This window comes from Sapajus apella, unplaced genomic scaffold, assembly GCF_009761245.1.
Source record: "Sapajus apella isolate SASKATOON/1434 unplaced genomic scaffold, GSC_monkey_1.0 scaffold9, whole genome shotgun sequence".
In the NCBI taxonomy this organism is placed as follows: domain Eukaryota; kingdom Metazoa; phylum Chordata; class Mammalia; order Primates; family Cebidae; genus Sapajus; species Sapajus apella.
The window spans coordinates 23,871,365-23,884,629 of NW_022436949.1; the positions used below are offsets into that span (position 1 = coordinate 23,871,365).

The 13,265-nt window shown below is 36.1% G+C and overlaps 1 protein-coding gene across 18 annotated transcripts in view; it reads right to left on the reverse strand.

Moving 5' to 3' along the window:
• The window catches only part of MYCBP2 (MYC binding protein 2), a 274,498-nt gene that overhangs the window by 220,180 nt on the left and 41,053 nt on the right, over positions 1 to 13,265 (reverse strand). For 17 of the 18 annotated variants that reach the window (XM_032277408.1, XM_032277409.1, XM_032277423.1 and 14 more), the window contains exons 4-5: positions 8,286 to 8,439; positions 2,836 to 3,032 (exon numbers count right to left, since the gene is read on the reverse strand). In XM_032277408.1, the coding sequence (XP_032133299.1) occupies positions 2,836 to 3,032; positions 8,286 to 8,439 (351 nt within the window). The remainder of the gene's footprint in view (positions 1 to 2,835; positions 3,033 to 8,285; positions 8,440 to 13,265) is intronic. The other variant, XM_032277427.1, reaches the window with a different exon arrangement.

Here is a 13,265-nt window from a genome sequence, read left to right on the forward strand (position 1 = left end):
TTTATAAGACAATAAATTGTTCAGAATGATATTTCGCATGCTAGCAAAAAGTAGCAACTAAAAGTTCATCTAAAAGATGCACATTTCAAGCAAGGCAGGCTTCCTTACTCTTGGGATTCCACGTCTTCACCAATTCTGTAAAATCTTAGCCATTATTTCAAGTACTCTATCTCCACAAATCTATTATTGGCTTGTGGAACTCAGATTGTATTACATTAGATTTTCTCATTCTTGATCCATGTTTTTATTTTATCTTCCACATTTCTCTCCTTGTCTCTCTTCTGCACTCTAGATAATTTCTTCCTCTTTATCTTTCAGTTCACCATCTCCATCTTCAATCATATTATACAATAGCTAACCCATTATAAGTTTCTAATTGAAATTATTTTTCATTTCTAAGAATTCAATTTGTTTCTTTTCCTAATGTCTGACTACTTTTTATATTCTCACTTGTTAATCACACTTTTGATATTTTCTTTTATTCCTTTAACCATACTTTATATATTCATACACATACACATTCTATAGCAGATAATTTCAATATCTAAGGATGTGGTAGGATTGATTATACCATAGTTGTTTCTGCTAATTCTCAATAATGGTGCCCTTTTCATTAATTTGTTTCTGAGCTCAAATGCAATAATGTTTTATCTGCAGAAAGCCTTTGAAGTCGAGAGTTCAACCCTCAAGAACTATTTCAGTCTCCTTCAACATCGTACGTTGCAGTATACCATGTCTACCCTGCTTTCAACTCTCTGTTAAGTGCTCTGGAATAGACAAGTAATATGCATTTGGGTGCCAAAACAAATTTGAGATGTGAAGAGTTATACACATTGATATGGTTTGGTTGTATTCTCACTCAAATCTCATCTTGAATTCCCACATGTTGTGGAAGGGGCCTAGTGGGAGGTAACTAAATCACATGGGCAAGTCTTTCCTGTGCTGTTCTTGTGACAGTGAATAAGTCTCATGAGATCTGATGGTTTTATAAAGAGGAATTCCCCTGAAAAAGCTATCTTTGCCTGCTGCCATCCATGTAAGACGTGACTTGCTCCTCCTTGCCTTCCTCCATGATCGTGAGGCTTCCCCAGTCACGTGGAACTGTAAATCCATTAAACCTCTTTTTTTTTTTTTTTTTTTTTTTTGTAAATTGCACAGTCTTGGGTCCGTCTCTATCAGCAGCATGAAAATGGACTAATACACACATTCTCAAGGAAAGCTTTTCTCCCTCTACCAACAGTCAAGCCAGGAGAGTTTTGTGAAATGAAGTTGGTATATAAAAGGACAAATCATGAAGAGCATCGCAAGCCATGTTAAAGTAATGGGCTTTAATATGGTGTTTCAGCTACAGTCGAGGATGTAGTGATGTGACAGGTATGTGGAGAACCACGGCTATTGATTCAGAGGATCAAGTAGTTTTGTGTAGTCTGGTTGTTGAATATAACATTGGAGACAGATAAGCCCTTGAGTCCTATCTCTGTTATTTGCCAGCTCTCTATGCCGTAGCTAGCTATACTATTTGCCAGTTCTCTATGCTGTAGCTATACAAAACTTCTTTCAGCTTTCAAATATTCTACTCTTACTCTCACCTCGATGCTTTAGCATGTGGATATCCAGAACATACTCTCTCTACATCACCAACACCAACAATTTCTCCTGGCTAATTTCAACTCATTGTTTAGATCTAACCTCATATCCTCTGGGACACTTTCCATGAACATAGTTCATATAGCCCTGCTATGCGCTCTAATGGCAGTCCTAAGTCTCTACACAAAAACAAATCACATCAAAATTCATAAACTCATATGTTGGTAGTCACTATGCTATTAAAATCTGTTATATGGTATCAGAATACTTGTGCTATTTTATTACAATTTTTAAAATATTTGTATATTTTAAAGATATATTTAAACGTTTGCCAAACTCTGAAAGCATGCCTACAGAACACAGCTTGAAAACCACTGTACTAGAGCAACTTCAAAATAATTAGGGACTATAAAAAGGGACAAAAGGATTCCAAGCAAGGAAGAAGGAAAGGAAAGAGCAGAAAGCTAGAGTAAGGGAACGGCTCATGTTTGACAAGGAGAGTTCAAGATCACTGAATAAGACAGAAAATGAACAATATCCTCCTTTTGTTATCTTTGGTCTGCTAATAACAGGATTCAGGTACCCCTTCCTTCTGCTCTGGAGTTGCCCAAGGGGCCAGAGAAGAGTAGACAGTCAGGTCTTGAAATCATAACTTCTTTCTCAATTTGCAGAGCCTTCCCAAATAATTATGTCAATTTTGTCTATAAGAAGGATTATTTTTCCCACCACTAAAATGGTGAAGAGCTTATTTGTTCCACAACCGAACACTAAAAGCCTAAAACGTTACATACATAGCCGAAGCAACTCAGAAACAAATCAATTCATAAAAAATCATAATCAACCAATCAAAACTATGTCAGATTGATATTGTATCTTTTTCTTTCAATATAGAAAAGATATTTAAGACTATGAAGGATTTCCATGCTAAAAAATTCAGGGAAAGATGGTAAGAGGGGAGAACGCAGAGAGCAAGACAACAGCAAGGAAAGAGAAGGCGAAGGTGTTAACGCAACGACCAGCTTAAAGATTTAAGGGGTCTGGACAAAATTCATTTTATTATATTTAAAGTTTTAGAGTTAAACAAACATATCACTTAACCGAAATACTGTAGATTATTTATACATCAATCTTGGACAGATCAAGCTACTATAATGGGCGAGAAAAAGCAGAATTCCTACTGACAGAAATTGAGATGAAACTGCAACTTGGCATCTTATAAATTTCTAAGCAGATATAAATATGAAAAACCTGAATAGTTTGGCAAGCATGGCTTCCATTGTTGGTGAGGATAGCAGAGATGGCCTGAAGTGTCCTTCCTGTTTCTCCCCAAGAAGCCACCAGACTAAAGAGGCAAGCGCAGGAAAGTGCTGTTAAGGACTGTCCTGTGCTGTCATTCATCCCAGTGCTTCGAACAGTGATTTCCAAAAGAAGCTGGAAGAGAGACTCTGTGGATAAAATAGAATGCAATTATATTCATCCAACATACAGAACATTACATGCGTATATTTATTTATTTTAACTTTGTCTCATTATAAACAATATTTAAGGCATCCAGAACAATTACTCTGCATTAGTTTCTCTCTAGTTACTCTTTTTCCCAAAAGTTAAATTATTTATGGAACAAGGGCCTTAAGGAACATTCAGTTCAACTCCTTATTTTTCTAAGTAAAAAAAAGGAAATCTAAGGCCATTTAAAACAAGCTTGCTTAGAGGCATTCACATATTCAAGAAACGCATCTTATCAAGTAATAGACTACTTATCATACTCTTTTAGATTAGGAGGCTTCTTAAAATGTTAAGTGCCCAGGAAATTATGTATATATTTTCAAAATAATAGAAACATAAAACATATGCCATAATGTGCTTTAATATAAAACTGGCTATGTCATTAACATAACAGCAATTCACACTTAAAGAGAGAGGATGTAATTCATTTATACCCTAGAAAAACCTCCAAGTCAACAGGACAGATATTCTCCTCTTTTAACAACGAAATTGAGACATGGGCTGGTTAAAAATTTTTTCCTAAATCATAAAGTCAGTTAGTAGCAAAGATGAAACACACACACACACACACACACACACGTTTTACAAGCAGCAGATGTCTCCACACAAAATTCCCTGAACACCTACATCCAAGATTCAATCAACAGACATCTGGGTTGTAGAGAAATCGCCTTCCAGAAAAAGGGGGTTTAAAAATCCTTAAAGACTAGGCCGGGCGCGGTGGCTCAAGCCTGTAATCCCAGCACTTTGGGAGGCCGAGGCGGGTGGATCACGAGGTCAAGAGATCGAGACCATCCTGGTCAACATGGTGAAACCCCGTCTCTACTAAAACTACAAAAAATTAGCTGGGCATGGTGGCGCGTGCCTGTAATCCCAGCTACTCAGGAGGCTGAGGCAGGAGAATTGCCTAAACCCAGGAGGCGGAGGTTGCGGTGAGCCGAGATCGCGCCATTGCACTCTAGCCTGGGTAACAAGAGTGAAACTCCGTCTCAAAAAAAAGAAAAAAAAAAAAAAAAATCCTTAAAGACTAAATAACCAGATGGAGAGAGAAAAAGAAAGACAAAAAAACTGAGAAATATGAAGAGGGAAAGGAAAGGGAGAGAGGAAGGGGAGCAAGAGAATGAGGAGTAATGTACTGCAATTCTCTAAAAACTCAAATGCCACTTGTGGGTTACCTGGTAATTCACAGAAACCTAGATGCCCCTACTAATCCCTCATCTTCCACAGCGAATCCCAAATTAAGTCCTGTTTATTTTACTTCCTAATTGATAACTCCACTTTTCTGTATCTCATCACCATCTTTCCAATCCATGCTATCATCATCTCTTTGACTAAAAAGTGTTAAGAAATTATCTCTTACCATTCACTTTTGCCACAATAGCCCGGGAGAATTTCAAACCAAAAATCAAATCGTCTATTAAAAATCCTTTCACTCCTTTGTTAATTCCTTCCTCCCTTCTGTCTTTCTCTTCCTTTTCTTTCTCCCTCCCTCTCTTCACTTGTCTGTACATCCTATAGTTTCACCTTTTCCATCTATCCTTTCCTCTACCTTTTCCTCCAGCTATCCTACCTTCCCTCAATCCTTTCATCCATCCCTGTTTGTCCATATTTCCATCTACCCATCCTTCCTCCAATTATTACCCTTCAGAGACTACATCTGTCGATTATTCAGCAAATATTTACTGAACTCCCCCACATTAGCAACTATTCTACACTGGGGTATTGGCAAACATGACAAATAATGTCTCTACCCTTTCAAAAAGGTTAGATTCCAGTGAAAGAAAAGAGTCAATAATTTAAACAAATAATAAGGCTATTTTAAAAAGAATATTCTTACTGTAACAAAATAGAGAATGACTTTCCATTCCTCCTAGTCCAATAATCGAATTCTTTAACTTGGCCTGTAATATTGCTCTTCTTTTCCTGCATTCTCCCTTCTGTCTCAGAGCCTTACTGTATGCTGTTCTTTCTGCCTGGAACATTTATAAACTAATTCACTCCCTCCTATTCACCCTCTAAATCTCAAATGCTATTCAGGTAGCCTATTAAAGACTCTCAGAAGGAGCCGGGTACAGCAGTGTGTGCCTATAGTCACAGCTACTTGGGAGGCAGAGAACGGAGGATCACTTGAGTCCAGGGTTTGAGTCTACCCTGGGCAATGTAGTGAGATCCTGTCCCTAAAGATAAATAAATAAAAAATTTTTAAGTTCAAAAATAAATCTTGGCCAGGCACAGTGGCTTATGCTTGTAATCCCAGCACTTTGGGAGGCCAAGGGGGGTAGATCACCTGAGATCAGCCTAGCCAACATAGTGAAACCGCGTCTCTACTAAAAATACAAAAATTAGCCGGGTGTGGTGGCATGCATCTGTAGTCCTGGCTACTCAGGAGGCTGAGGCAGGAGAATTGCTTGAACTCAGGAGGTGGAGGTTGCAGTGAGCCAAGATCCCACCACTGCATTCCAGCCTGGGCAACAGAGTGAAACTCTCTCAAAAAACAAAAAAGGATTCTCAGAACTCCTTCTATTTTCCTCCATACAATTTATCCACATTTGTAATAATACACGTATCCAACTGTCTGATGCTAAGTTCCATAATAACAGCAATGGAATCACACATTCTTAGTAGATAACAAAGGTGGCGCTATTACATTTCAGTGAATGCTTGAGAATACAACAATCTAATTGAACAGAGGGATGGGTATAAGGAAATAAATTTTTAATAGATGATTTAAAATAAAAAAATATTTGCAGAAAGAAGAAGCTTGGTGTATACTAATCATCCAAACATTCCACAGAAAGGCTTATACAAAAATACACATATTTTCATGAATAACATGAAAACAAGCAAATGGGAAAAAAAGGATAACCAATGAGACTGTGATATTACCATCAAATAAAGAAGGAGAGGCAAGTTTCAACAGAAATTTAGTATAAAAGAACCAAACTAGTGCTTTTATCTTTAGGTTTATTTAACAAAATAAAAAATATAAAGTGATAATAAATCCCTTACAAAGAAAAGTAAGTCAAAACAGTGATGAGATCAGAAGTAAACACTGAAAGGATGCAAGACAGACCAAAGGCAGTAGAGCAGAATTTGAAACTTTTTATAAGAAAATAAAAACGAACAGATTAATAAGGTGAAAGGTTTTTGGGTTTTGTGGGTTTTTTAGTTGTTGTTGTTGTTGTTTGGTAGAGAGGAGGTCTCACTGTGTCACCCAGGCTAGAGTGCAGTGCGGTGGTATGATCACAGCCCACTGTAGCGTCAGACTCTTGGGCTCAAACAATCCTCCCAACTTAGCCTCCTGAATAGCACTCGTTGCCATGCCCATTTTTCTTTTGTTTTCAGAGACAGGGGTCTTACTAAGTTGCCTAGACTAGTCCCAAACTCCCATCCTTAGGCAATCCTCCTGCCTCAGCCTCCCAAAGTGTTGAAATAACAGGCACAGGCCACCACACCCAGACAATAACGTGAAAGTTTTGATAGAAGATAATAAGGCTAAAGCACACATTATATTTCAAAGCTAGTATTAAGAACAAGTTCTAGTTTTAAAAGAATAAAGGAAAGTACATGTACAGAATGGATAGAAAGGAAATGGATACAGCTGACATGAGAATGGTAGAAGACTTAGGAGGAAAGAAGTAACATGTTCAAAGTAGGAAATATGACATACAAGTCCCAGTGGATATTTTAACACTCCAATTATTTGCTAACTGACAAACCAAAACATGTTACAAAGTTTCTGATTCCATAGACCTGGGCGGGGCCCAAGAAAACCCAGCAAAATAAAGTGCTGTCAAGCCAAGCAGCACTCCACAATATTAACAAGATCACTGGTGCTATCCTAACAATGTGCTTGCTTCTCAACATGACAGCTTTTATTTGGTAATAGCTTTGAATAACTGTGTATGTGAGCAGGGTGGTTTTAAAAATCCTCAGCTTGTTTTAAAGACCAGGATCCGCCTTCTCATTAAAACAAACAAAAGTCAAACTCAAAAACTAAATCTCCATATGCAACCAAAAAAAGAAAAATCTGACAAGTAGTTAGGTTTATGCAATTTGGTTCTCGAAGGTGGGTCCTACAAAATCTAAATAGCCAAGTAGAAAAAAAGGACTAAGCCTTAGTCTAAACCAGCAGTGTAGTCTCCAAACCAGCATCTGCATCACCAAGAAACTTATTCCAAATACAAACTTCTGGGCCCCACCCCAAGTCTATGGAATCAGAAACTCCAGAGCGAAGGCCCAGATAACTCTGATACATGCTAACGCTTGAGAACCCCAGCTGTAGTACTTCTGAGAATTTTCCTATAATACTAGAAGAATCTAGAAAACTTTAGACACTTTAAAGGCCTATGCTTAGCATCAGAGAAAAAAAGCAATTAACCAGTTAAAACTTTTGCTTCCATCTATATTTCTATTCCTTAATACCTTTTAAGTAAAAGCTCCTTTTATTTAAAGGATTATATGTTGAGCTTAGGTCACTGATATGAAAGGCAAGAATACAGACAACCAGAACACACTTTAAAGAAAAGCAAACAACCTTCTTTATTTAATGAAAGTTGCTAAGTCAGAAGCTTAATCCATAACACAAATAAATTTTTATTTATGATGAATACAAAAGAAATGTCCCCTCAATTTGGAAACAAATTATACTGTTTCAGCTTTGTGGCATTTATTTCCTTTTCCCTATTTTTTAAAACTATTGAGAGTAACAAGTTAGAGAAAGTGAATGTTTGCTATTTTGGCCAACACAGTGACTTTAAGGTTTGAGGATTATTTCGGGATTCCAGGGATTTATGTTTTATTTGCCCCCCTTCATCACAATTATCAAGAAACATGTGTGCATGAACTTTAGTAGAACATAGGAAAAAATACTTTAAAACTTATACCCCTGGTGTTTCAGTACCACAATTAAATAAAGACTGCATTATAGGCAGTGTGTGCTTCATAAAAGAAGCTCCTCACTTTTTAAAAACTGTAAACTGACATTTTATACTTGTATAAATTTACAGGGTATAAAGTGATTTATGATTCATGAATAAAATGTGGACTAATTAACAACCATCACCTCAAGTACTAAACATTTTCTGTGGTAAGAACTTTAGAAATAGTGTCAACGCTTTTGAAGTATACAATGCTCTATTATTAATTATATTCACTTTCAAATGCTTCACTCAGTGAGCCTTGGCTCTTACCTAGGACCTCAGGTGGCTCAGACTGAAGGCCTTCTGGCTGCTGGCCCTGCAGCACGTTGAGCAGGGCTTGGAGACTCCTGAGACACAGGGATGGATGAGAAAACCGTGTCTCCTTGATCAATTCAAAAACTTCACAAAGGCCAACCTCAATAATCTATTTAAAAGGAAAAAATATGTATACTTTATGACATGTAAGCTAATAACACTTTCTAGGCAGTTTAGTTGGTACAAGTTACTTCCACAGCAAATGATAAACTGTTGCAACATTTAAAAAGCAAAAACAAAAAGCAATATGTTTAAAAAATAAAATCCAGTGTATTTAACATGAAGATTTAGAAAACCATCTGGTTACATGGAAGGCTGAAAAACAGTTGTACTGCTTAAAAAGTAGTTTAGTATAATGGGGCCATAATAAAATATCATGAAAACGGCTTATAACAGTGAACTAGAGACTAGATTGCATTCACTAAGAAGAAAAAACTGTATTAATTTGTAAAGTTCATCTGGTTGTATTCAAGGAAAACTCAGTACTCTTTTTGTTAAAAGTCATGTTAATTGTTACCTATAACCAGAAATAAAGTTAACATAGCACATATAGTAAAAAGATTTTATAAGGAACTTTTCATCTTAGCCTTTTCTATAACGGTATAATCACTATATTATTATTTATAGGTGGTGTCCCTTCTTTTTGTAGATGATCACAAAAGAATTTAAAGCTGCTTAGCTGAAAATATCACTGGTACTTCTCCTTTATTAACCTTAACATTCCTCATGAAGTGCAAGAAAAATCAGACTCAATATCCAGAAAGAGATAAATCTGTTACTAAAGATTGAGAGAGCAAATTGTAATGAATGAGTTTAAGGATATACCTTCACAAGACTGATAAAACAAAAAACAAATTCTACTTCTCAGGCAATGTCAACATTCTGAGAACCAAATTTATAAGATTTCTTCAGGAAGGATTAAGTAAATTGTTTGGAGAAGTAACAAAAAATTCAAATAAGACTAAGTAGAAACTCCTGAAAGCATTAATTCCATTGAATGCAACAGCAGAAGAGTATTCTCTCTGCTATTTTTGTATTAGTTCATATATTATATAAATACCTCCTAAGCACTCATACTGTGCAAACTCACCTTAGGAAATATGAAGGTATACTAGACTCTGTCTCCTAAGAGTTTATAATCTAATAGGGTAAGTTAGTCATGTATATAATTCATATCCTGTCCAGACCTCTGTTACAGCATTTATTACATTACACTGTAACTATTTTTGTTTTCATTTTCACGTGTAGAAACTAGGTCTTTCTGTGTTGCCCAGTCTGTTCTCGAACTCCTGGGCTCAAGCAACCCTCCTGTCTTGGCCCCCCCAAAGTTAAAAAAAAAAACAAAAACTATACTGTGGCCTTCCAACAGTCAAGGAACATGTCTTAAATGGCTTAATATAACTCCCATGCCTGGCCAACTGCCTAGCATATGGTAGGCACACATTTAATGTTCGTTTAATTATTCACTAAGTTGTGTGCTAAAAACTACTGTGTCTTAGAAATACAGTCTCCAAACAAAAGGCAAATCAGCTGAAGGTAAGTCAATGGTAGTTCTGATTAACATCTGCAAGTTTTCTGGAAACTATAGATAGAGCTGAGAAGTTTATTTGACTTCTAGTTATCTGCTAGAAGAACTGTCTTTAGAGAAGTTATCTAAAATCCTAACAGACTTGATTATAGCTAATATTACAGAAAAGTTTGCATAGAGTTTCAACTGATTAAACATATTAAGTGATTAAACTTTTTCATTTCATATAGTTTCTTTTCCTGGAATGGACTAGAAATAGAAACATGCTGTCCAAGATTTCCATCTGCTTATGTACTTACAGGAAAAAGAAATCTGAAGTCAAAGATCTCCAGAGTACAAAATGTGGGGCTCTACTGTCAAGCCAATGGAAAACTACTGTATTCTGTCATTCTTTCAGATTGCTTACTCTACTACCAACCATGACTTTTCATAATTCCAAGAGGATTCTTTACAGATGACATTTTTGGTTAGGGCTCATTTATTATAGATAAAGTTTCCTACAGTGACAAAGGAATTATTGGACCTTGCCAGAAACAGTAAGATTACTTAATGAACAGGTTCTTGATATGTCTCTCTGGGAAGTTTAAGGTGTAATAACATGTGCATGGCAATAAGCAACTCGGGTAGGCTGCTTGGAAACACAGCTAGCTGGTTTTGGTGGGACAGACCCATAAAACTTTCGTCACAATGATCATGATACAGGACTCCTCATCTGTCTAGGTTAAACACTGTGGGAGTCTCACTAATAATCCTTATCTTGATTCGCTGCAGACTTTCATTGTTTAACACATTGGAAAACATTCATTTTCAGAATAGTAGTATATATTCAACATGCAACAAAAATCAACCTCAAGTTCCGCAACTATTAAAGAATTTTTATTATTTAGCTATGGATTATTGCACAGAGGTACCAAACATGTTCTTAAATAAGTCCTTTTCTGCTGTTTGGCTGAGTACGGAATATTTTACCAAAATTTGAACTTTGAAAATAGACTTTAAAATAGTTTGAAGTCTTACAGTCAATGAAAACATATATTTCTCCCTTTTTCAGTATCCGGAAGGAAGAGTACAAAGAGAAAAAATATAGTCCTGCCAATATAGTATTATTTCATTTGTGTGTGAAAAACATATTTTAATGTGTACGTAGGAAAAATGACAAAAGAAATAAAAATTTTTATATTGGGGTATACTTTGGTTAATGGGATTTCAAATATTACTTCTGATTTTTATTTCCTCTTTAGAAAAATGTTCTGATTTTTCAAATTGTCTACAATGAATATGAGCTGCTTTTATAATTAGCAAAATAAATTAATAAATATGACATTTAAGTAAAATAATGATTATAACAATAAAAGAACACAAGAAGTTTCAATACTTTCAACAATGAACTATAACTATCTACCCAACACGTGGTTTTGCACCTCTCTTCAGAAAATAGGCTTTTGTGAATTTACTGAATTTTACCTTTACTGCTGCTCTCAAACAATTAAATTTTGAAGGTTATCTATTATATTTGAAAGGTAAAGGAACACAGTGCCCAAATAATTACCTGATACAGCCAGTCTAATATGCTAGAAAAGTGAGATAAAAATATATTTGTCCAAAGAAAAATGATATACATAATAAGACTTTTAAGGTTTTATTTTGCTCTTTTCAAATCACATATTTCCAAATGTGACTTTATTATTTCATGAATAAGTGTGATCATAAAAGTTTAGTTACATCACATTTGGATTTAATAATAATTAACACTTTACCCTTAAAAATTCTATCTTGTTCACTTAAAAAGTCCTAAAATCACTTCCAATATGTTCATATTTGGAAAAGCTCAAAAGGAAATCAAAATTATATTTACATATTACCATAGTTAAAGTATACTGTCTTTTTAAATTGTTTGTATAAAGCAAATATTTGGTACAGAGATAATAACTACAAATAATAAAAAATTTAAAAATCTAGAGACAGAGAAAAAGGGAGGGGTAAGAGGCAGCAGAAGACGGGGAGGAGGAGGAGGGTAAGGCCGAGAATTCTGCTTCTCAGAAAGTATGAATGTGGGGCCGGGTGTGGTGGTTCACGCCTGTAATCTCAGCAGTTTGGGAGGCCAAGGTGGGCAGATCACCTGAAGTTAGGAGTTGCATACCAGACTGACGAATATGGCGAAAACCCATCTCTACTAAAAATACAAAATTAGCCAGGCATGGTGCCACATGCCTGTAATCCCAGCCACTTGAGAGGCTGAGGCAGGAGAATCACTTGAACCCAGGAGGCGGAGGTTGCAGTGAGCCAAGATCATGCCATTGTACTCCAGCCTGGGCAAGAAGAGTGAACAAAACACCAACTCAGGGGAAAAAAAGAAAGTACGAGTGTGAAGTTTCTAATTTTCTAAATTCCTAACCTCTAACAGACAAATTTATCTACGACTACTACCATCTTGTTCCCTTCTCTTCACACCCAGAGGAAGAGAACTTTTCAAAACTTTTCAACTTTTCAAAGCTGTTTTTTCAAACAATGTTCTTGATTCCACACCCCGCTGTCTCATAGAAATGTGTTTCAACTTGTGCCTACATAGTGATAACTCCCAAATCTGTATTTCTAGCTGGCATCTTTCTTTTGAATTTTGAACTTCAGCCCTACATAGTACACACTGGACACTTCACATTTACCTCAAAATCAGCATGTGCAGAACTAAACTTGATAATCATACTCATCCAGTTTTCCCTCTTTCAGAAATGGCCTCACCATGCAAAACTTTTAAAAATATCTTTAGATTCTGTCTTCTTTCTCAGCCTTTATAGCCAATTTATTACCAATTCCTGTCAATTCTGCTTAACATTTCTTATATTCAAAACACTGTCACTACCATAATTCCAACCCTCATTCACACTCTCTAGACAACTGCAACAGTTGTCTAAATTGTTCCTCTGTCTCCAAACTCACTCACCATCCTTTAGTTATGGATATGCCTTACTAACACTAGAGTTACTTTTAAGATTACTTCAGTTGGTGAGGCATATCCATAACTAACTGGATATAACTAACACTGGAGTAACTTTGTAAGGTTACTCCAATTAGTAAGGCATACCCATAACTAACTGGAGTAACCTTACAAAGTTACTCCAGGGCTAATAAGGCATACCCGTAACTAAAGGGTGCCAAGTCTGATGTAATCATGCAAGTCTGATGATATTCTTTTGGCTTAAAATCTTTAATATTTCCTAATCACAAGATAATATCTGAATCAATTACACAGCACATAAGGCCTTTCATGATTTAGCTTCCTGCTCCCTCTCTCTCTCGCTTTATCTCCGCCAGTGTTGAGTCCTTTCTCCAAAGTGTTCCCACTATATCTAGCACTCCCATCAATCCTTAAGGCACTAGAGAATAATTATTGACCTGCTTCTTATCCC